Raw genomic sequence first — 22,104 nt, 5'->3', positions numbered from 1 at the left:
GGTAACCAGAGTGCTTATCCCAGACTACCTACCTGGGTGGATCGTTTGGTGAACTTTTCCACACTTTTGTTGAGAACTGTTTGCACCAGTTCTCAGCATTTCTGGTAATTGTGCAGCTTTTTAACATCTGTCTCAGGATTCAGGGGATATATTGTGTTTCTGTATTGTGCATGTGTATATGTAAGCAGAAGAAAACAGGATTATGAGGATACTCTTCATAAGGAAGGAATGTATTAGCACATGATTGTCATTTATATCCATATTTCTTGTGTGGCGCCCAGTGTAGCATTCACCGGTTTGTTGTTGCATATGGCCTTATTAAATTTACCACTTAGTGGCAGATGCCTGTCACTTGGAAATGAAACCCACTTGAACAGAATGTACAAGATAAGCTTTATTGATTTCACAATAAGCCTTTCAAGCCTACTTGCCTAATGTTTCGTCCTACGCTCCAGGGGCTTCCAGTGATGAGGACTAGGGAACAAGGGCAGTGGTATTGATGAGTTGCGGTGGATGGGCCTAACAATATTAACGGTCATCATGGCCCGGCCCCCTACTGCATGACGTCACAAATTGTGTCCTCAGGCAGTGGCAGATGGGCATAATGACACGTTGCATAATCAAGGCGCTGATAATGCCACATGCAGCCAAAGTTGGAAGTAGACAAGTATATTGTCAACAAACCCCAATTCCACCATGCCTGTGCCGCACATGTCTCTAGTACAGCCACATGCAACTTACAACTGTACACAAACTGGCTAACAAGCAGCTCAGAAAATAAGAATTTACTTACCGATAATTCTATTTCTCGGAGTCCGTAGTGGATGCTGGGGTTCCTGAAAGGACCATGGGGAATAGCGGCTCCGCAGGAGACAGGGCACAAAAAAGTAAAGCTTTTACCAGATCAGGTGGTGTGCACTGGCTCCTCCCCCTATGACCCTCCTCCAGACTCCAGTTAGGTACTGTGCCCGGACGAGCGTACACAATAAGGGAGGCAATTTGAATCCCGGGTAAGACTCATACCAGCCACACCAATCACACCGTACAACTTGTGATCTAAACCCAGTTAACAGTATGATAACAGAAAGAGCCTCTTAAAGATGGCTCCTTAACAATATAACCCGAATTTGTTAACAATAACTATGTACAGTATTGCAGATAATCCGCACTTGGGATGGGCGCCCAGCATCCACTACGGACTCCGAGAAATAGAATTATCGGTAAGTAAATTCTTATTTTCTCTATCGTCCTAAGTGGATGCTGGGGTTCCTGAAAGGACCATGGGGATTATACCAAAGCTCCCAAACGGGCGGGAGAGTGCGGATGACTCTGCAGCACCGAATGAGAGAATTCCAAGTCCTCTTTTGCCAGGGTATCAAATTTGTAGAATTTTACAAACGTGTTTTCCCCCGACCACGTAGCTGCTCGGCAGAATTGTAATGCCGAGACCCCTCGGGCAGCCGCCCAAGATGAGCCCACCTTCCTTGTGGAATGGGCCTTAACAGATTTAGGCTGTGGCAGGCCTGCCACAGAATGAGCAAGTTGAATTGTGTTACAAATCCAACGAGCAATCGTCTGCTTAGAAGCAGGGGCACCCAACTTGTTGGGTGCATATAGTATCAACAGCGAGTCAGATTTTCTGACTTCAGCCGTCCTTGAAATGTATATTTTTAAGGCTCTGACAACGTCCAACAACTTGGAGTCCTCCAAGTCGCCAGTGGCCGCAGGCACCACAATAGGTTGGTTCAGGTGAAACGCTGATACCACCTTAGGGAGAAAATGCGGACGAGTCCTCAGTTCTGCCCTATCCGAATGGAAGATTAGATAAGGGCTTTTATAAGATAAAGCCGCCAATTCAGATACTCTCCTGGCGGAAGCCAGGGCCAGTAACATAGTCACTTTCCATGTGAGATATTTAAAATCCACCTTTTTCAATGGTTCAAACCAATGGGATTTGAGGAAATCTAAAACTACATTTAGATCCCACGGTGCCACCGGAGGCACCACAGGAGGCTGTATATGCAGTACTCCTTTAACAAAAGTCTGTACCTCAGGAACTGAGGCCAATTCTTTTTGGAAGAATATTGACAGGGCCGAAATTTGAACCTTAATAGATCTCAATTTGAGACCCATAGACAATCCTGATTGTAGGAATGTAGGAAACGACCCAGTTGAAATTCCTCCGTCGGAACACTCCGATCCTCGCACCACGCGACATATTTTCGCCAAATGCGGTGATAATGTTTCGCGGTGACTTCCTTCCTTGCCTTAATCAAGGTAGGAATGACTTCTTCTGGAATGCCTTTCCCTTTTAGGATCTGGCGTTCAACCGCCATGCCGTCAAACGCAGCCGCGGTAAGTCTTGAAAGAGACAGGGACCCTGTTGTAGCAGGTCCCTTCTCAGAAGTAGAGGGCACGGGTCGTCCGTGACCAACTCTTGAAGTTCCGGGTACCAAGTCCTTCTTGGCCAATCCGGAGCCACTAGTATTGTTCTTACTCCTCTTCACCGTATAATCTTCAATACCTTTGGTATGAGAGGCAGAGGAGGAAACACATATACTGATTTGTACACCCAAGGTGTTACCAGTGCGTCCACAGCTATTGCCTGTGGATCTCTTGACCTGGCGCAATACTTGTCCAGTTTCTTGTTGAGGCGAGACGCCATCATGTCTACCATTGGTCTTTCCCAACAGTTTATTAGCATGTGGAAGACTTCTGGATGAAGACCCCACTCTCCCGGGTGAATATCGTGTCTGCTGAGGAAGTCTGCTTCCCAGTTGTCCACGCCCGGGAAGAACACTGCTGACAGTGCTATTACGTGATTCTCCGCCCAGCGAAGAATCTTGGCAGCTTCTGCCATTGCACTCCTGCTTCTTGTGCCGCCCTGTCTGTTTACATGGGCGACCGCCGTGATGTTGTCCGACTGAATCAACACCGGTTTTCCTTGCAGGAGTGGTTCCGCCTGGCTTAGAGCATTTTAGATTGCTCTTAGTACCAGAATGTTTATGTGAAGAGACTTTTCCAGGTTCGTCCATACCCCCTGGAAGTTTCTTCCTTGTGTGACTGCTCCCCAGCCTCTCAGGCTGGCGTCCGTGGTCACCAGGATCAAATCCTGTATGCCGAATCTGCGGCCCTCCAATAGATGAGCCTTTTGCAACCACCACAGAAGATATACCCTTGTCCTTGGCGACAGGGTTATTCGCAGGTGCATCTGAGGATGCGACCCTGACCATTTGTCCAACAGATCCCTTTGGAAAATTCTTGCATGGAATCTGCCGAATGGAATTGCTTCGTAAAAAGCCACCATTTTTCCCAGGACTCTTGTGCATTGATGTACAGACACCTTTCCTGGTTTTAGGAGGTTCCTGACAGGTCGGATAACTCCTTGGCTTTTTCCTCGGGAAGAAAAACCTTTTTCTGAACCGTGTCCAGAATCATCCCTAGGAACAGCAGACGTATCGTCGGAAAACAGCTGCGATTCTTGGAATATTTAGAATCCAGTCGTGCCGTCGAAGAACTACTTTAGATAGTGCTCTTCCGACCTCCAACTGTTCTCTGGAACTTGCCCTTTTTAGGTCGTGCAAGTAAGGGATAATTTAGATGCCTTTTTTCTTTGAAGAAACATCTTTTCGGCCATTACCTTGGTAAAAAGGCCCGGGGTGCCGTGGATAATTCAAACGGCATCGTCTGAAACTGATATTGACAGTTCTGTACCACGAACCAGAGGTACCCTTGATGAGAAGGACAAAATTTGGACATGGAGGTAATCCTTGATGTCCAGGGACACCATATAGTCCCCTTTTTTCCGGTTCGCTATCACTGCTCTGAGTGACTTTATCTCGATTTGAACCTTTTATGTAAGTGTTCAAAACATTTTAGATTTAGACTATGTGTCACCAAGCCGTCTGGCTTCAGTACCACAATATAGTGTGGAAAAATAATACCCTTTTCCTTGTCGTAGGAGGGGTACTTTGATTATCACCTGCTGGTGAATTGTTTCCAATGCTGCCTCCCTGTCGGAGGGAGCCGTTGGTAAAGCAGACTTCAGGAACCTGCGAGGAGAAGATGTCTCGACTCTCCAATCTTTACCCCTGGGATAATACTCGTACGATCTAGGGGTCAACTTGCGAGTGATCCCACTGCGCCCTGAGACTCTTGAGACTACCCCCCCACCTTGAGTCCGCTTGCACGGCCCCAGCGTCATGCTGAGGACTTGGCAGACGCGGTGGAGGGCTTCTTTTCCTGGGAAAGGGCTGCCTGCTGCAGTCTACTTCCCTTACCTCTATGTCTGGGCAGATATGACTGGCCTTTTGCCTGCATGCCCTCATGGGAAAGGAAAGATTGAGGCTGAAAAGACGGTGTCTTTTTTAGCTGAGATGTAACTTGGGGTAAAAAAGGTTGGATTTCCCAGCTGTTGCTGTGGTCCCCAGGTCCGATGGACCGACCCCCAAATAACTCCTTCCCTTTATACAGCAATACTTCCATCTGCCGTATGGGATCTGTATCACCTGACCACTGTCGTGTCCCTGACATCTTCTGGGAGATATGGACAACGCACTTATCTTGATGCCAGAGAGCAAATATCCCTCTGTGCATCTCACATACATATATATAGAATGCATCCTATTAAATGCTCTACATGAATAAATATTTTCAGTCAGGGAATCCGACCAAGCCAACCCAGCACTGCATCTCCAGGCTGATGGCGATCGCTGGTCGCAGTATAACCACCGTATGTGTGTATATACTTTTTAGGATATTTTTCCAGCTTCCTATCAGCTGGCTCCTTTAGGGCGGCCGTATCTGGAGACGGTAACGCCACTTGATAAGCGTGTGAGCGCCTTATCACCCTAAGGGGTGTTTCCAACGTACCCTAATTTCTGGCGGGAAAGGGTATAACGCCAATATTTGCTATCGGGGTAACCCTACGCATCATCACACACTTCATTTTATTTTATCTGATTCAGGAAAAACTACAGGTAGTTTTTTCACTCCCACATAATACCCTTTCTTGTGGTACTTGTAGTATCAGAAACACGTAACACCTCCTTCATTGCCCTTAACGTGTGGCCCTAATGAGAAATACGTTTGTTTATTCACCGTCGACACTGTATTCAGTGTCCGTGTCTGTGTCTGTGTCGACCGACTGAGGTAAATGGGCGTTTTTAAAACCCCTGACGGTGTTTCTGAGACGCCTGGACCGGTCCTAATAGATTGTCGGCCGTCTCATGTCGTCAACCGACCTTGCAGCGTGTTGACATTCTCACGTAATTCTCTAAATAAGCCATCCATTCCGGTGTCGACTCCCTAGAGAGTGACATCACCATTACAGGCAATTTCTCTGCCTCCTCACCAACATCGTCCTCATACATGTCGACACACACGTACCGACACACAGCACACACACCGGGAATGCTCTGACAGAGGACAGGACCCACTAGCCCTTTGGGGAGACAGAGGGAGAGTCTGCCAGCACACACCAAAAAACGCTATAATTATATAGGGACAACCTTATATAAGTGTTTCTCCCTTATAGCATCTTTTATATATATACAATATCGCCAAAATCAGTGCCCCCCCTCTCTGTTTTAACCCTGTTTCTGTAGTGCAGTGCAGGGGAGAGCCTGGGAGCCTTCTCTCCAGCTTTTCTGTGAGAGAAAATGGCGCTGTGTGCTGAGGAGATAGGCCCCGCCCCTTTTTCGGCGGGCTCGTCTCCCGCTATTTTTGAAGTTAGGCAGGGGTTAAATATCTCCATATAGCCTCTGTGGGCTATATGTGAGGTATTTTTTGCCTCTAATAAGGTTTTTATTTGCCTCTCAGAGCGCCCCCCCCAGCGCTCTGCACCCTCAGTGACTGTTGTGTGAAGTGTGCTGAGAGGAAAATGGCGCACAGCTGCAGTGCTGTGCGCTACCTTTATGAAGACTCAGGAGTCTTCAGCCGCCGATTTTGGACCTCTTCTCTCTTCAGCGTCTGCAAGGGGGCCGGCGGCGCGGCTCCGGTGACCATCCAGGCTGTACCTGTGATCGTCCCTCTGGAGCTAGTGTCCAGTAGCCAAGCAGCAAATCCACTCTGCACGCAGGTGAGTTCACTACTTCTCCCCTAAGTCCCTCGTTGCAGTGATCCTGTTGCCAGCAGGACTCACTGTAAAGTAAAAAACCTAAGCTAAACTTTCTCTAAGCAGCTCTTTAGGAGAGCCACCTAGATTGCACCCTTCTCGTTCGGGCACAAAATCTAACTGGAGTCTGGAGGAGGGTCATAGGGGGAGGAGCCAGTGCACACCACCTGATCTGGTAAAAGCTTTACTTTTTTGTGCCCTGTCTCCTGCGGAGCCGCTATTCCCCATGGTCCTTTCAGGAACCCCAGCATCCACTTAGGACGATAGAGAAATGGCTGGATACATGATGCATATCTAACTAGTAACAGCTGTAAGTATGTATTTAAAATGCCTGAGCTAAAAGCATTAGTAGGCTTTACCCAACACTTTTGAAGTTAACACATAGATGAACTGTTATACTGTACATCAGCATACCTCCCAACATGACCCTCTGCAGGCGGGACAAAATGTTCTGCTACTGGACTTTCCTCTTAATGTATGACTGCTGGCATCTGTGTTGAACAGGTTAATGGATAAGAAAGGTGTTTCAGCACAGGTGATGACAATCATAAATTAAGAGGGAAGTCCAGGAGCAGAGCATTCTGTCCCTCCTGTAGAGCAGGGATGGGGAACCTTCGGGCCTCCAGTTGCTGTTGAACTACACATACCAGCATGCTTTGCTACAGTTTTGCTATTTGGCCATGCTAACACGGTTGCAGGGCATGGTGGGATGTGTAGTTTTCAACAACAGCTGGAGGGCCGAAGGTTCCCCATCCCTGCTGTAGAGGGTCATGTTGGGAGGTATGCATCAATACTGTTTAATTACACATTCTGGAACATTGTAGCTTGTTACTTGCACACAAGAACCATCATAAAGAGCACTGCAAACCTCTATTTGGCAAAAGAAAATCATATGTTCTCATCTGATCCTGAGATGTTGCAGAATAAGGCATGGTACACGCAGGCATACTTTTAAAGAAATTAATGTGCACACTTAAATCCCAGCAATACCGCAAAGAGCTCAAATGGGCCAGTGTATGGTGATGTTGGTAGATATGGGAGGCATGGCTATGCCCCTACCCTAAAAAAATAGTGTTGCAGGCTCTGCACAGGGTGGCTCCTAGGCCTCAAAGTGATGTGCGGTGAGGTAGAACCTTTCCTGTCATACTAACATATACAACAGAGTTTTGACTATATAAAGTATATGAAAAATAGAAAGAATATGTTAGAAATATTATGTTATTCTAATCATTTTTATAGTCAAAACTCCAGGTCAAAAAGTCTATGGCAGATGCCTATCATTTTCACACATCTCTGATCAAACCTCACCCAATTTCCAGGAATTTATACCTCTGAACCTGTGCATAATGCCCACATGAACCCTTTGGCTCATATATTGTGTATAAATCTGGCTCTGGTACTAGCCAGTGCTTCCTGACCATTTTACCTCACCACATGTCCCTGAGGCCTACTACCCCTGTATAACAATGCTGCAGAGGCACACTAGTACCGCTTTCAGATTGCAATGCGACCCGGGTATTCATCCATGGCACCTTTCACACCGCACAGCGACCCATGTCGACCTGGCACTATACCGGGTCAAAACCAGGTTATTTGTGCGGTGTGAAAGGGGTATAAGAAGTAAAAGAGAGGAGACCAATGTTGCTAATCTGAGCAGCAGCAGACTCCTTTCTCTAAATGTTATATGTGCATCTGCAGCGCTATACAGCAAAATTGTGGCAGGGCATGCTGAGATATCTAGTTCCACAGCATCTGTATAGCAGTGTTGCCGCCCGCAGAGGCACACTGGGAAGTGAGCGAGAGAAGACTAACGTTGCTCAGCTAAGCAGGAACAGGCTCCTTTCTCTAACTGCACGGTTATACAGCAAACTTGTGGCAGGACATGCTGGGGTATGCAGTTCCATAGCATCTGGTCTGCCAGATGTTGTCTACCGCTGATGTGCATGATACAATATGCTGAACAGATGTGTCAATGAATGTGTTTCTAACACTAAAAAGAGTACAAAGTGCAGGGTTTTGTCAAAGCTTTAATGTCGTTTTCCAGTGCCCATGTGTACAAACGAAACGATCTAAAGTGTTCCTTAATGCAGTGGTTCCCAATCTCAGTCCCCAAGGCACCCTAATGGTCCAGGTTTTAAGGATATCCATAAATGAGCACAGGTGAATTAATTAGTACTGCATTCATTTTGATTTAACGATCTGTGCTTTGCCATGGATATCCTTAAAACCTGAACTGTTAAGGTACCTTAAGGACCGTGTTTGGGCACTGCCTTAATGGAATGTAAATGGAAAAATACAGAGTCATCTAAATTAAAATGTATTTTAAATTATAGACAACATATCTGCAACAAACAAGCTCAAGTAAAGGTGGCAGGGGTGTCGGAATGGGGGGGGGGGGGGGGGGGGGCAAGGGGGCAGCTCGCTCCCCCCAAACATGAGAGAGGCGCAGATACTGGTGCACAGGAGCGGCAGGCAGCTAGGTGTTACGCACCTGTGTACTAGCGCCTCTTAATGGGCGCACCGTTTAATGTCAAATTGCAGGTTGGGCCTGCAGCCTCAGCAGATACGCAGCAGTGGCGTAGCAGCCCAGCATAGATGCAGTCATCATTCCCGGCCCCTCACAGTCTCCTCCTCAGCGTACTGTGATAGTACTTCCTCCTCCTACTCCACTGTTGCCATACAGCTTCCTCCCCTCCTCTGCTCTGCCCCCGATCCATCCCATACTTTGCCTCCATGCCTGAGTTTGTTTCTGCAGCAGGTTGCAGGGCGGCTGTCTGTCTCTCCCCATCTAACCTAGCCTTTTGTCCGTCCTGCGGCTCCTCCTCCCCTCCTGATCCATGCTGCCAGTGTCTTTTATTTACTATTACGGCAGGCTGATCTGAGGTCACACAGACTACAGCACAATGACAGCGATGAGGTGCCCACCTTCCCGCACCTCTAAGCGTCGGCGATCCTGCAGCGCTGGCCTGATAACAGAGTTGAGGCGCTGGGAGGGCACACCTGGAGCAGAGAGGAGCAGAAAACTGAGGAGCCAAAGAGTACACAGGAGGTTAGTTACAGTTTGACAGGTGTTTATGCAGAAATGGTGAAGAGAGGGATGGGAGGCACCTGGGGAGATAGTGGTGAGATAGTGACAGTGACGTATGGGAAGATTATTAACAAGAGGGGTCAGTAGTGTAAGGTATAGAGGATGATGTAGTAGTGTAAGGTACATAGGGTTCCATGATGCAGTGTTGGGTATAGAGGGGTCAGTTATATAGTGACAGGTATAGAAGGGTCCATGAAGTATTGGCAGGTATAGAGGGGTCCGTAATGTAGTGTAGGTTATGGAGGGGTATGTTATGTAGTGGCGGGTAAAGATGGGTCAGTAATTTAGTGTATGGTATAGAGGGGTCCGTAATGTAGTGTAAGGTATAGCGGAATCGGTGATGTAGTGTAGGGTATAGCAGAATCGGTGATGTAGTGTAGGGTATAGAGGGGTCAGTGATGCTGTGTCAGGTATAGAGAGGTCAGTAATGAGGGGTTAGTAAAATACTGATCCCATATACATAGTACACTATTATTGAATTAAGCTGCAAATTACAGGAAAAAGTACACAAAAAAAGGGTAAAGGTCAGAGGTCTGATATGCCCAGAGCCATGTCTTACACCACGTATTAATATGCATAAATAGATATATGTTAATTTTTTGGTGTTGGGCTAGGGCACCAAATGAAATTTTCGCCATGGATCTGCTTGGTCTAGAACCGGCCCTGGATACGCCTCCCAGATTTCTGCTAGGTGGGTGGATTTCTGCAAGACGCGTCTGCATTGTGTGTCATCATGTCACCTTATAGCCTCATACACATTGGCACAAGGAGTAGAGTATATGTGGCATGCAGGCGTTATTATAGTTCTCCCAGCATTTTCCAGGCTGAAGGAATAGTCGGGAGGAGTTTATGCCAGAACCCATATGCTGACGCCGAAGTGGACCTGTGTGCTTTAAATGCTAGGGCCTATTTTTAGTCTCAGTCCGGTCCTGTCAGCCATATTGGCTTTCTGAGCCCTCCCTGAGTTGCTCTGCCTTGTGCAAAGCTTGCTGCCCATGTTTGCAGGTACTTGTGCCCCCCCCCCTCCCTTCCCTACCCAGGCCATGCCACGCTGTTATTCTCAGTGCTCTAGTCAGCAGAGTGTCCTGGGAAGAACGACATGTGGCCCCGCCCCCAGCAGCGCATCACTCAACATTCTGACAGGCACTGACAGCCTACTGGTGCCTGTCAGGCCTGCGGCTTGGAGTCACCAGTTCCCGGAACCCACCCAGGCAGAACAGCGCAGCACCTCACAGAGCGACACATGTACGGTGAGTCAGTGCCTTATTTCTGTGTGCTGGTGGCCCCTCTTCTTCCCTCCATCCAACAGCTCCAAACTCTCCTCGACTGTCCTGACCGCTCCCTCCCCTATTCAGACAGGTACCCACTCCCATCCGTGGCTCCCGAGCCCTCAAACAGTTTTCCCTCACAGCTTCAAACCCCACATCCGTGGTACATGCTACCCTCCTTCCCCCATCCTCAAACAGGTTTCTCTCACAGCTCCAAACCCCCCCATCCGCAGCATCCCAACCTTCCTCCTCGGCCACACATGTTCTCCTCTCCTCTCTTCACCCAGCTTCAAACTCCCCCCCCCCCCCCCTCCCCATATCCGCAAACCCCCTTCCGCCACTCAGGTTCCCCTCACAGTTACAAACCCCACTCCCATATCTGTGGCACCCCATCCCCCCACCCTCAGATACACACAAGTCCCCCTCTCTTCCTGTGTTTGTCTGGCACTACTGGGGGCATTATGTGTATCTAGCACTATATTGGGGGAATAATTTATAATTGGCACTACTGCGGGCATTATGTGTAATTGACGATACGGGGGCATTATGTGAATCTGGCACTATACTGCGGTAAAATGTGTAAGGTTGCTAATTGTGTGTGTGTGTGTGTCTGTGTGTAGAGGGGGGGTGTTAATATATGTTTGTATATTTGACGAAATATATTTGTGAGGCCACTCCCACTTTCCCAGGAGTGCATGCATGGGAGGTGGGGGGGGGGAAGGGCGCTTAAAAAATTCTCACTCAGGGTGTTAGAAGACCTGGAGCCAGCTCTGCCCTTGCGCACGTGTGGACATCTCCGTATCCTTCTCCTACCCCTTCTCTTCTCTGGCCCCGCCACACAGGATGCTCCCCCTATGGGCCACGCAAGGAGGCAGCGGAGCAGAGGTGTGCTGCAGAACAAGGGATGGCTGTATGGAGGGGTGAACGTGAACCTGGCCAGCAATGGGGGACCGGAGTTTGAGGGACCGGAGTGAGCTTCCTTCTTGCCCGCAGGGTGTCTCTGTGAAAAATTGCAAAGGAGAAGCCGGAGGACAGGGAACTGGCAGCAGATTCTGCCTGACCAGATATCATGCGCAAGAACCTGCTGCTGGTCGTGCTCTGCCTGATGTTTGGCGTGGAGGTCAGCTTTAAATTTTACACAAGAGATGTAATTTACCTGCTGAACCTCCGTCATCTAGTCACCATGTTGCTGGTGATACTAATAATAGTAATGCCCTCACACACCTTTCTGTCATATACCTGTTGAACCCCTGTCCTATGTTTACAAGTTGGGGCTGATATGCCGGTAGTCAGAATACCGACCGTGGCATCCCGATGGTTAAAATCCTGATGGGAAGGTAAGTATGTTTACCCTAACCCCCAACCCTCCCTTTTAGCAGCCTAATCCTAAACCTCCACCCCCCCAACCCACTGCAGCCTAACTCTGACCCTCCCCGGTGGTGCCTAAACCTAACCTCCAAAACCCCCCCACACACAAACACACACTTCCACCCTCTGTGGCTTACCTCTCTGGTGGCCCATCACACAGACATCCAGGATCCCGGCGGTCGGTATTCCGGCGCCGGGATTGTGATCCTTTTCGGAATACCAACACCAGCATTCCGAGTCGTTTCGGGATTCTGGCGTAGGTATTTCGACCGCCGGGATCCTCACTGGATACCGTGCTTACCATATTGTTGATAATGCTAATAATCATAATGATGCACCGACACGTATACCTATTATGTCACCCACTGTCACAGTGTGCTGGGAAGCTAGGGGCACCAAACTCAGATTATATAGGGGCGCCAAACTCAGATTATATAGGGGCGCCAAACTCAGATTATATCTTGCCCCCCCCCCAACCTAAAAACGTTCTGATGCCCCTGAAAGGTGGTGAACGTTTGTGCACAGAACATTCATACTTAAGGTACTTCAAAGAACCGTTTATGTGCTGTAACATTGGAATTAACAATAGAAAAATAAGACAAGGAAAATGTATTTAGCAATAACAAAATTATTTTACTAAAATAGATTTACATTACAAAGTTGATTAAGGAAACAGCAAAAACTTGTAGAACCTTAGAATCAGGTGTGTGAATTCAGCCTTGGTTAGTAGAAATGATATGCAGTAAGATAATTCTCGTAAATAGAAGGAACATTGTACAATGATCACATATTCACTTATGTGCTCAGTGCATAAGTAAGGTCACCGCGTGAGATAGCACTTTTTGCTCACAGAACATAAACATGTGCTCAAGGTCTCCAACCCACTTATTAAATCATGATTGCCTTACAAATACCTTTTTGACCCTTACTTGCAAACAGAACAATAGTCAAAGTAAGGTTATTGAGTGTCTGAGCTTCATTTTGAAGCAAACACCTTCAAATTGGACCAGCCACCTACACTTTTAGCTCATGTGGCTCTCATATCCAACAGTGGCAAATATCTGCTTACCTAGGTAGGTTTACCTGTAACTTACCCTCAATGTACAGCAAAGGGCAGTGCATGTTGCACAGATTGCCTCCACTGTATTCAGTGATATAAAGTACTTCCATTCTACCTATGAGTGATGTGACGTGTCACTCTCCACTCACAGTGGCTTGATCTACCTACTTACATTACATTATACAAACTGGCTAATTGAAGTGTGCAAGGCAGCTTACAAAGACGTTTCCTATATCCTTGTAGGCTTGTAGTCAGGTGACCGTCGGTCGGGATCCCGGCGGTCAGCATACCTGTACTGTATATTGGACCTTTTATGGATTTATAGCCCAGGGAAATAGGAACTGAAGTCACAAATTTAGGCATAAGCCATATACTTGAAATTTTTAATGACCATAGATTAGATACAATGACGTCTCTGCTTTACTATTACAGGAACAATAACATTCCTGTTCCCTAGTATCTGCAGTAGGAAATATGATGATATCACATACTAACATGGATTGCCAGGTTCACTTCCACATAATATTAAATAATTAATAACGAGAAACAGATAAATTAAGCAGGGTTGTTGTTCACTTAAGAAACATTTCTTTCATCTTCATTTTCTTCTTTGTATTTTACACTTAATTTATTGGTACGAGTTCCAATATAAAATGTAGGTGCTCCATTAAATGCAACAAAATTTTGTGTTGATCAAATATTGTTTCCAGTGGAACTGTCGGACTTGTGGTTGTATAAGTGGCACTGTGCAAAGGCTGCCTGAACAAGGGGGAACACAGCTTCTGTGCCAATCTTTACACCACACCGTTTCACAAAAGTGTCACTAAAGGTGCCGCTCTCTGAAGCCTAAACATCACAAATCTTGCCGTAATTTTTTACCCATATACCCGAAAAGGTACATTTTATCTGTGCATTATAATATTGCAAATAAAACAGATCTAAGAGACCCTAAGGTACTGTTTTTCAACTTCTTGTCTAAGCAATGTCTCATTTACTTTTAAATCTCCCTTTTAAGCTGCAAGAAGCCAACTTGCTAAAAAGACTGGTTATTGTATATATGCATTCAGGTATATTTAATGAACCACAATGTTTACTAAAATCCCTGAGAATATAATACTTACCTTTAGATTTTCTCACCACTAAATTTATCTGTGTGTTATGTTAACACACTCACCTGGTGGCCTTGCTACTGTAAAACAGATTGTCTTTTTATATGTTGTGCATAGACTATAAGGACACAAAGACAATTTAAATACAATTTGTACATAGTGTGTAGCGCAAACGCGTGGTTTTATATTCTGGGCTGCTTATCCCAGTTATAGACCAATGCTCTTGCAGAAAGGGGAAACCTCATGACAAATATTTGAAACCTGTTATAATCGGATTATATTTATGAAACACCGATGTGCCAGGGACTCTTGTTGGATTATGCAATTCACGCCTTTATGTTTATCACTTAAACACATTGGTATAGTCCACAATATGGCTGCCTCAGCTGTGATTAGGTGACCGATACATGTTAACCGGTTAGCTAATTTCACCTTTAAATCCTCAGAGATTGCAGTCCTTTATATACACATTTGTTTCATAGTTCCTAGGAATCTGATGCCAAAAAGTCCATGTAAAATGTACCCCACATAAATTCCGATGACACAGAAATCAGAAAGCCATGGTCAGAGAGTACACTACTGGACGTGGTTATTCAGCAGTAGCAGATTCTCCAGGTGCCCTAGGAAAAGGGGAACTGGAATAACCTGTTCAGTCAGTTTTATATTACAATAGGGGGATTTATCCATGGTCTATGGCTGCTGTTGATATTGTACTTCTGTAGCTGTGTAGAAGTCATCCAACACACTCTGTAAGTAATCAAATGTTGGTCTCTCTTCCGCTTTCTCCTTCCAGCATTGTTTCATGATATCGTACAGCTCCTCAGGACAGTTCTCCATGCGTGGCATCCGATATCCACGCTGGAGGGCCGACATCACATCTGCGTTGCTCATACCTGAAATGACAGTGGAAAAAGTCAAAACAATCTTGGCAGACAGTATTATTGCATGATAATTTCTTGGCATTTATATCAGCTCTCTCTTCATGTCATAAGACTTTTGTGCAGGGCCTTCCTACCTCTATGTCTGTCTGTTTTTACCCAGTTTTGTTCTACTACTGTTCTAATTGTAAAGTGCAACGGAATATGCTGCGCTATATAAGAAACTGTTAATAAATAAATAATTAAAGGCTATTTTTCTCTTCCAAGTCACAGTTCCAACTAGAGATGTGCGGTTTGGCTCTTCAAAATTCCGAATCCACCTGAATTTTGCAGATCCTGAGGCGATCCGATCCAAACCGAATCCCGGTGAGGATCTTCCCACAGTTTGGAATTCGGATTTTAAATCCACATTTTCAGGTTTTGGATTGTAAAAAAAATAAGAATTTACTTACCGATAATTCTATTTCTCGGAGTCCGTAGTGGATGCTGGGGTTCCTGAAAGGACCATGGGGAATAGCGGCTCCGCAGGAGACAGGGCACAAAAAGTAAAGCTTTAGGATCAGGTGGTGTGCACTGGCTCCTCCCCCTATGACCCTCCTCCAAGCCTCAGTTAGGATACTGTGCCCGGACGAGCGTACACAATAAGGAAGGATTTTGAATCCCGGGTAAGACTCATACCAGCCACACCAATCACACTGTACAACCTGTGATCTGAACCCAGTTAACAGTATGATAACAGCGGAGCCTCTGAAAAGATGGCTCACAACAATAATAACCCGATTTTTGTAACTATGTACAAGTATTGCAGATAATCCGCACTTGGGATGGGCGCCCAGCATCCACTACGGACTCCGAGAAATAGAATTATCGGTAAGTAAATTCTTATTTTCTCTATCGTCCTAGTGGATGCTGGGGTTCCTGAAAGGACCATGGGGATAATACCAAAGCTCCCAAACGGGCGGGAGAGTGCGGATGACTCTGCAGCACCGAATGAGAGAACTCCAGGTCCTCCTTAGCCAGGGTATCAAATTTGTAGGATTTTACCAACGTGTTTGCCCCTGACTAAATAGCCGCTCGGCAAAGTTGTAAAGCCGAGACCCCTCGGGCAGCCGCCCAAGATAAGCCCACCTTCCTTGTGGAATGGGCATTTACATATTTTGGCTGTGGCAGGCCTGCCACAGAATGTGCAAGCTGAATTGTATTACACATCCAACTAGCAATAGTCTGCTTAGAAGCAAGAGCACCCAGTTTGTTGGGTGCATACAGGATAACAGCAAGTCAGTTTTCCTGACTCCAGCCGTCCTGGAACCTATATTTACAGGGCCCTGACAACATCTAGCAACCTGGAGTCCTCCAAGTCCCTAGTAGGCGCAAGGCACCAAAATAAGCTGGTTCAGGTGAAACACCGACACCACCTTAGGGAGAGAACTGGGGACGAGTCCGCAGCTCTGCCCTGTCCAAATGGACAACCAGATATGGGCTTTTTTGAGAAAAAAAAACCCACCAATTTGACACTCGCCTGGTCCAGGCCAGGGCCAAGAGCATGGTCACTTTTCATGTGAGATGCTTCAAATCCACAGATTTGACTGGTTTTAAACCAATGTGATTTGAGGAATCCCAGAACTACGTTGAGATCCCACAGTGCCACTGGAGGCACAAAAGGGGGTTGTATATGCAATACTCCCTTGACAAACTTCTGGACTTCAGGAACTGAAGCCACTTCTTTCTGGAAGAAAATCGACAGGGCCGAAATTTGAACCTTAATGGACCCCAATTTGAGGCCCATAGACACTCCTGTTTGCAGGAAATGCAGGAATCGACCGAGTTGAAATTTCTTCGTGGGGCCTTTCTGGCCTCACACCACGCAACATATTTTTGCCACATGTGGTGATAATGTTGTGCGGTCACCTCCTTTCTGGCTTTGACCAGGGTAGGAATGACCTCTTCCGGAATGCCTTTTTCCCTTAGGATCCGGCGTTCCACCGCCATGCCGTCAAACGCAGCTGCGGTAAGTCTTGGAACAGACATGGTACTTGCTGAAACAAGTCCCTTCTAAGCGGCAGAGGCCATAAGTCCTCTGTGAGCATCTCTTGAAGTTCCGGGTACCAAGTCCTTCTTGGCCAATCCGGAGCCATGAGTATAGTTCTTACTCCTCTACGTCTTATAAGTCTCAGTACCTTAGGTATGAGAAGCAGAGGATGGAACACATACACCGACTGGTACATCCATGGTGTTACCAGAACGTCCACAGCTATTGCCTGAGGGTCTCTTAACCTGGCGCAATACCTGTCCCGTTTTTTGTTCAGACGGGACGCCATCATGTCCACCTTTGGTATTTCCCAACGGTTTACAATCATGTGGAAAACTTCCCGATGAAGTTTCCACTCTGCCGGGTGGAGGTCGTGCCTGCTGAGGAAGTCTGCTTCCCAGTTTCCATTCCCGGAATGAAACACTGCTGACAGTGCTATCACATGATTTTCCGCCCAGCGAAAAGTCCTTGCAGTTTTTGCCATTGCCCTCCTGCTTCTTGTGCCGCCCTGTCTATTTACGTGGGCGACTGCCGTGATGTTTTTCCCACTGGATCAATACCGGCTGACCTTGAAGCAGAGGTCTTGCTAAGCTTAGAGTATTATAAATTTACCCTTAGCTCCAGTATATTTATGTGGAGAAAAGTCTCCAGACTTGATCACACTCCCTGGAAATTTTTTTTTTCTTTGTGTGACTGCTCCCCAGCCTCTCGGGCTGGCCTCCGTGGTCACCAGCATCCAATCCTGAATGCCGAATCTGCGGCCCTCTAGAAGATGAGCACTCTGTAACCACCACAGGAGAGATACCCTTGTCCTTGGATATAGGGTTATCCGCTGATGCATCTGAAGATGCGATCCGGACCATTTGTCCAGCAGATCCCACTGAAAAATTCTTGCGTGAAATCTGCCGAATGGAATTGCTTCGTAGGAAGTCACCATCTTTACCAGGACCCTTGTGCAATGATGCACTGATTTTAGGAGGTTCCTGACTAGCTCGGATAACTCCCTGGCTTTTTCTTCCGGGAGAAACACCTTTTTCTGGACTGTGTCCAGAATCATCCCTAGGCACAGCAGACTTGTCGTCGGGATCAGCTGCGATTTTGGAATATTTAGAATCCACCCGTGCTGTTGTAGCAGTATCCGAGATAGTGCTACTCCGACCTCCAACTGTTCCCTGGACTTTGCCCTTATCAGGAGATCGTCCAAGTAAGGGATAATTAAGACCCCTTTTCTTCAAAGAAGAATCATCATTTCGGCCATTACCTTGGTAAAGACCCGGGGTGCCGTGGACAATCCAAACGGCAGCGTCTGAAACTGATAGTGACAGTTCTGTACCACGAACCTGAGGTACCCTTAGTGAGAAGGGCAAATTTTGGACATGGAGGTAAGCATCCCTGATGTCTCGGGACACTATATAGTCCCCTTCTTCCTGGTTCGTTATCACTGCTCTGAGTGACTCCATCTTGATTTGAACCTTTGTAAGTGTTCAAATTTTTTTAGATTTAGAATAGGTCTCACCTAGCCTTCTGGCTTCAGTACCACAATATAATGTGGAATAATACCCCTTTTCTTGTTGTAGGAGGGGTAATTTGATTATCACCTGCTGGGAATACAGCTTGTGAATTGTTTCCCATACTGCCTCCTTGTCGGAGGGAGACCTTGGTAAACCAGACTTCAGGAGCCTGCGAAGGGGAAACGTCTCGACATTCCAATCTGTACCCCTGGGATACTACATGTAGGATCCAGGGGTCCTGTACGGTCCCAGCGTCATGCTGAGAGCTTGGCAGAAGCGGTGGAACGCTTCTGTTCCTGGGAATGGGCTGCCTGCTGCAGTCTTCTTCCCTTTCCTCTATCCCTGGGCAGATATGACTCTTATAGGGACGAAAGGACTGAGGTTGAAAAGACGGTGTCTTTTTCTGCAGAGATGTGACTTAGGGTAAAAACGGTGGATTTTCCAGCAGTTGCCGTGGCCACCAGGTCCGATGGACCGACCCCAAATAACTCCTCTTCCTTTATACGGCAATACACCTTTGTGCCGTTTGGAATCTGCATCACCTGACCACTGTCGTGTCCATAAACATCTTCTGGCAGATATGGACATCGCACTTACTCTTGATGCCAGAGTGCAAATATCCCTCTGTGCATCTCGCATATATAGAAAATGCATCCTTTAAATGCTCTATAGTCAATAAAATACTGTCCCTGTCAAGGGTATCAATATTTTTAGTCAGGGAATCCGACCAAGCCACCCCAGCTCTGCACATCCAGGCTGAGGCGATCGCTGGTCGCAGTATAACACCAGTATGTGTGTATATACTTTTTATGATATTTTCCAGCCTCCTGTCAGCTGGCTCCTTGAGGACGGCCCTATCTATAGACGGTACCGCCACTTGTTTTGATAAGCGTGTGAGCGCCTTATCCACCCTAAGGGGTGTTTCCCAACGCGCCCTAACTTCTGGCGGGAAAGGGTATACCGCCCATAATTTTCTATCGGGGGGAACCCACGCATCATCACACACTTCATTTAATTTATCTGATTCAGGAAAAACTACAGGTAGTTTTTTCACATCCCACATAATACCCTCTTTTGTGGTACTTGTAGTATCAGAAATATGTAACACCTCCTTCATTGCCCTTAACGTGTGGCCCTAATAAGGAATACGTTTGTTTATTCACCGTCGACACTGGATTCAGTGTCCGTGTCTGTGTCTGTGTCTGTGTCGACCGACTAAAGTAAACGGGCGTTTTAAAACCCCTGACGGTGTTTCTGAGACGTCTGGACCGGTACTAATTGTTTGTCGGCCGTCTCATGTCGTCAACCGACCTTGCAGCGTGTTGACATTATCACGTAATTCCCTAAATAAGCCATCCATTCCGGTGTCGACTCCCTAGAGAGTGACATCACCATTACAGGCAATTGCTCCGCCTCCTCACCAACATCGTCCTCATACATGTCGACACACACGTACCGACACACAGCACACACACAGGGAATGCTCTGATAGAGGACAGGACCCATTAGCCCTTTGGAGAGACAGAGGGAGAGTTTGCCAGCACACACCAAAAACGCTATAATTATATAGGGACAACCTTATATAAGTGTTTTCCCTTATAGCATCTTTTATATATTTCTAACGCCAAATTAGTGCCCCCCCTCTCTGTTTTAACCCTGTTTCTGTAGTGCAGTGCAGGGGAGAGCCTGGGAGCCTTCCCTCCAGCCTTTCTGTGAGGGAAAATGGCGCTGTGTGCTGAGGAGATAGGCCCCGCCCCTTTTTCGGTGGGCTCGTCTCCCGCTCTTTAATGGATTCTGGCAGGGGTTAAATATCTCCATATAGCCCCCGGAGGCTATATGTGAGGTATTTTTAGCCAAAAAAGGTTTTCATTTTGCCTCCCAGGGCGCCCCCCTCCCAGCGCCCTGCACCCTCAGTGACTGCCGTGTGAAGTGTGCTGAGAGGAAATGGCGCACAGCTGCAGTGCTGTGCGCTACCTTAAGAAGACTGAGGAGTCTTCTGCCGCCGATTCTGGACCTCTTCTCGTTTCAGCATCTGCAAGGGGGCCGGCGGCGAGGCTCCGGTGACCATCCAGGCTGTACCTGTGATCGTCCCTCTGGAGCTAATGTCCAGTAGCCAAAGAAGCCAATCCATCCTGCACGCAGGTGAGTTCACTTCTTCTCCCCTAAGTCCCTCGTTGCAGTGATCCTGTTGCCAGCAGGACTCACTGTAAAATAAAAAACCTAAGCTAAACTTTTCTAAGCAGCTCTTTAGGAGAGCCACCTAGATTGCACCCTTCTCGGCCGGGCACAAAAATCTAACTGAGGCTTGGAGGAGGGTCATAGGGGGAGGAGCCAGTGCACACCACCTGATCCTAAAGCTTTACTTTTTGTGCCCTGTCTCCTGCGGAGCCGCTATTCCCCATGGTCCTTTCAGGAACCCCAGCATCCACTAGGACGATAGAGAAATGTACTTGATTTTAGCTGTTTTTACCCATTTTCAAGAAATCCTAACCCAAAGATTTGTATTTTTAATCCAAATTACGAATAAAAACACTTGATGGTGGTTTTCCAAAACCAGAACACGAGGATGAAATTAGGACCAAAACACGACACATATCTCAAGTTCCAACTCTACAAGTTTTGCAGATTTCATCACTAGAGGAAAATCTTGCAGTGATGTTGATGCCTGAACATATAACAGTGTTTCCCCTGTAATCCTACAATATTACATATTAGCTAAAGTGACCCTAACTGAACTATTCATATCTGTTACAACCTGATATGGATTGAAAAACACAATGTGAAAATACTACGGGGATGGTGTATCAAACCTTAGAGAGAGACAAATTGGTTGCTATGGCTAACTTCTCCACATTATCTATCCCAAAGCTTTGCTACATCTCCCCCTACATATTATATCTGTATTAAACTGCATTTATTAAATGCAAAGTATCAATGAAGTTATGAAACAAACACCCCAGTGGGTAAAGAGCCGAAGACCATGATTTATTGTATGTGTTGCACCACTGGTCTAACCACAGTTGCCTTCCATCCCAAGATATCCTGACCCAGTGTTCTTCACACTACAGACCTCATGCCCCCTCCCCCCCATTATCCATCTAAGCAAAGCTTTCATATGGGAACAAAAAGCTACCATAATATAATCTATCATGCTAACTAACACACTCTCTGGCTTTCACAATTAGTCTATAGATTTACTTGTATGACTCAAAGGGGTTTCCTTAAAACAATTGAGATGTTAGGGCATACATATCTCAACAACAATGGAGTCATTTCGTTCAAGAGGAAGATGGATCTTGTCCAAAATGCCACTCTTCTTCAGCCTCGTTATTTCATAATTTCTGGGACGGGATCGGTATGAATTACCTCCAATCAAAATCCCGACTTTCAAAATCCCGACACCAATTGACCGATGGTCAAAATCCCGACAAGGTCAAAATCCCGACATGGACAAAATCCCGACAAGGTCAAAATGCCGACATGTAAAATGCCGACAGTTCAAAATACCGACATGCAGTTTTTGTTGGGTTTTTTGTGTGTATGTCGACATAAGTCAACATGGACACCATATAAAGTGTACCGCGTCCCCTCGCATGGCTCGCTATGCTTCAGGCACGGTGCCTCGCTGCGCTCGGCACACTATTATATTCCCCCTCCAGGTCCACTGGGATGGTAAAG

The 22,104-nt window shown here is 46.7% G+C and overlaps 1 protein-coding gene and 1 long non-coding RNA gene across 4 annotated transcripts in view; one reads left to right on the top strand and one right to left on the bottom strand.

The window, feature by feature from the left end:
- The first annotated feature begins 8,572 nt into the window (after positions 1–8,572).
- The window catches only part of LOC134928237 (uncharacterized), a 40,601-nt gene continuing 27,069 nt past the window's right edge, over positions 8,573–22,104 (top strand). The window contains exon 1 of the long non-coding RNA XR_010177860.1: positions 8,573–9,164. This is a non-coding gene — a long non-coding RNA (uncharacterized LOC134928237). The remainder of the gene's footprint in view (positions 9,165–22,104) is intronic.
- The window catches only part of LYN (LYN proto-oncogene, Src family tyrosine kinase), a 117,136-nt gene continuing 107,483 nt past the window's right edge, over positions 12,452–22,104 (bottom strand). For all 3 annotated transcript variants that reach the window (XM_063923741.1, XM_063923742.1, XM_063923743.1), the window contains exon 13: positions 12,452–14,901. In XM_063923741.1, coding sequence (XP_063779811.1) covers positions 14,699–14,901 — 203 coding nt within the window. In that variant the 3' untranslated portion in view covers positions 12,452–14,698. The remainder of the gene's footprint in view (positions 14,902–22,104) is intronic.

This window comes from Pseudophryne corroboree, chromosome 5 (assembly GCF_028390025.1).
Source record: "Pseudophryne corroboree isolate aPseCor3 chromosome 5, aPseCor3.hap2, whole genome shotgun sequence".
Lineage (NCBI taxonomy): Eukaryota > Metazoa > Chordata > Amphibia > Anura > Myobatrachidae > Pseudophryne > Pseudophryne corroboree.
This window is presented reverse-complemented; position numbering and strand designations above follow the sequence as displayed.